The sequence below is a fragment of the Arachis ipaensis genome, chromosome B03 (assembly GCF_000816755.2).
Source record: "Arachis ipaensis cultivar K30076 chromosome B03, Araip1.1, whole genome shotgun sequence".
In the NCBI taxonomy this organism is placed as follows: Eukaryota; Viridiplantae; Streptophyta; class Magnoliopsida; order Fabales; family Fabaceae; genus Arachis; species Arachis ipaensis.
In genome coordinates this window covers 22,753,708-22,756,429 of record NC_029787.2, presented here as the reverse complement: position 1 = coordinate 22,756,429, position 2,722 = coordinate 22,753,708, and the positions used below count along the sequence as shown (strand labels likewise).

Genomic DNA, 2,722 nt, shown 5'->3' with positions numbered 1-2,722 from the left:
GATTGACCCAATAAACCAATAAATTAGTGACTATAACGGTTCGGTTTTCGGAACCTTGAAAAAAAAGTAATCTCTAATGTTTATCTACATTAGATAATATAAGGTTACGGATTCCTTACTCCAACATTTACAAATATTTACAAATTCAACCCCGTTTTTTCATTTTTGAAAAAAATAATAATTAAAATTTTGCTCCTCTGGTTTTGCTTTTTCCACTTTTCCCCTTTCCTTTTAATTCTGCTAGGTTTTTTCCACTAATGTTCATGTTCTCGTCCAATCCCTGCAGCTTCTACCGTCGCTGTCGCTGCCTCAACCTGCATTCAGCACTGCCACCACTGCTTTTACCGCCGCCGCACCACACTTTCCGGTCCCTCTGCATTGTTGTGCTTCGTCTCTGCCCCTGCGAACTACTCAGGTTCCATTTTACTTTGTTTTATTGTTTTTTTCTATGGCAATTTTTGTGAATTTGGATGAAGTTTAATTTCAATTTGTGCTTTTTCAATTCTCACTCACAGTCTCACACTCTCCTCCGCTTCTCCAGAACCGCTCAATTCCGTCCAGAGTTCTCAACCCTCAGTCAGATTCAGTCTCTCTCCACTCTCCTCCGAGGTTTGAGAAGATGAAGCACAAGGCTGAGGCTGAAGCTAAGGTTCTCCCTCTCGAATTGGTGGAGAAAATCCTATTATGGTTGCCGGTAAAATCCCTAATTCGGTTCAGGTGCGTCTCTAAAAAATGGCTTTCTCTGGTTTCTGATTCACGTTTTGCAAAATTGCATTACGACACTGCTGATGCCGCACCCACCAATAAGAACACTAGGCTTCTGTACTTGTCGAGTGAGCTTCCCGAAGCTTGTTGTGTAGATCTGGAAGCTTCGATTTGCGGCGATTACGCGCTTCAGCTTCCTCTAAGTTGTCGTCATTTCAGCCTTAGTATTCTAGGTTCATGCAGGGGCTTCATACTGTTGCGCATTCATGTTCATGGTGCTCCGCTCCTTCTGTGGAACCCTGTAACGGGTTCTCACAGATCAGTGCCGTACCCTGTTGCTGACTCTGATGCTCCTTATTGGATGGGTTTTGGCTCGTCAAATAATTAATGGGGTGGTCTTGGCTATGAAGAATCTAGTGATGATTATTTAGTAGTAGTAGGATGAGGTGATGGACATGAATGGAGACCTCAGTGGGAGTATTTCTCTGTTCGAACCAATTCCTGGAAAAAAATTGAGTCTGGCCATCTTCCTCCCCATTTGGTTACTGTTGATCGTGCACTGTTTTGTAACGGGGTTCTTTATTGGTTGGCCGTTAAAGATATGGGAGTGAATTTTGTGATTGTTGCCTTTGACTTAGCCGGAAAGCATCTATCAATGGTGTCATTTCCAATGTCAAGCAGTTCCCGTCCGCAGTTAAAGCTGTTTGCTGGATGCTTTGGGATATCTTACTTGAACTTCACGGAAGACCAGAAGACTGAGATCTGCGTAATGAAAGAATTATCTTGGACTAAGCTCAATGTTGTGCTTCCTTATGCTCATGGAATCCACCCTTTGTGTTTCACTAAAGGTGAACTTGTTGGCACCAAAAACAATGAGTTAGTCAAAGTCAGTGATAAAGGTGTATCAGTGGAGTCTCTAAGAATTAGTTGTCGTGACAATGACTTGAAGATGGTTTTGTTTACTGAGAGTTTACTGTCACTTCCGGACGAGTTTGGCGGCACAGGGGAAGAACAAGGAAAGTAGGGCATGTCATGTTCTGAAAACCTTCTAAGGCAAGTTATTCTGTTGTTATTTGGTCATACTTAAACATTTCTCTTGGAATTCTCTTGGGAACTCATTATCGGGTTTAGTCCTTTTTGTGTTTTGGCATTTATAATGGGTAATGGCTAAACACATTATACAATTGATTTAATTCTACTGCTGTTTGATCATACTTAAACATCTCTCATGGCATTTTTCTTGTGACATTTTGCATTTGATTTCTCATGTTTTGATTCAAATATCCCATCAATGCCACTGATTCAGTAGTTTTTCTGTTAAATGTTTTGTCTTATTGCATCTATAGGTGTTCACACATGAGATATTACAAGTTGATTGTCAGGCTCTGGTGTGCATGTTTCTGTCCAGACTCAACATTACAACATATGTCTTCAAAAATTTTGTATTAAATGTATTGTTTTAGGATTAATGGACTTATGCTCTTCCTTTGTTCTTGTTCTTAGAAAGAGATGGACTGTAAATTGCACAATACTTAATTAAGACTAATGGATGCTTTAATTCCACACTTTCATTTAGTTATGGCGGACAATGGGACAAAGTCAGGGCTAATGGGGCTCGCAAAACTGCTCCACACGAAAGTTTGTCTTCTATATATTGTAAAATGAATGTCCAAGTCTTATTTCATTTCCATTTAAATATTTTTAAGTTTATAACTTTTCTAGTTAATGATTTATCATTAATAAGCCTTCTCTCTGTCGATATTTCTATCATTATTTCGAATGCTTATAATAAAACTCGTTACTAAAGTAAGACAACTTGTATGAAGCCTTTTTCTTAACGTTCAAATGTATTCACATTTATTTATGTAAACCTAAGTATAGAAATAAAGGCATAATTTTTTTTATGGAGAAAATAGAAAAAAAAAAATTAAAACTGATCCCACTATTATAAAATGGTTACAAAGTATACTATGCAAACAAATATAAATATAAATTTGAATAGAATATCTACAATTAT

The 2,722-nt window shown here is 38.0% G+C and overlaps 1 protein-coding gene across 1 annotated transcript in view; it reads left to right on the top strand.

Annotated features, from left to right (window-relative positions):
- LOC107629816 overlaps positions 1 to 1,903 on the top strand; it is a 7,956-nt gene extending 6,053 nt beyond the window's left edge. Inside the window, exons 5-6 of the mRNA XM_021117220.1 lie at positions 287 to 415; positions 516 to 1,903. Coding sequence (XP_020972879.1) covers positions 287 to 415; positions 516 to 1,093 — 707 coding nt within the window. The 3' untranslated portion in view covers positions 1,094 to 1,903. The remainder of the gene's footprint in view (positions 1 to 286; positions 416 to 515) is intronic.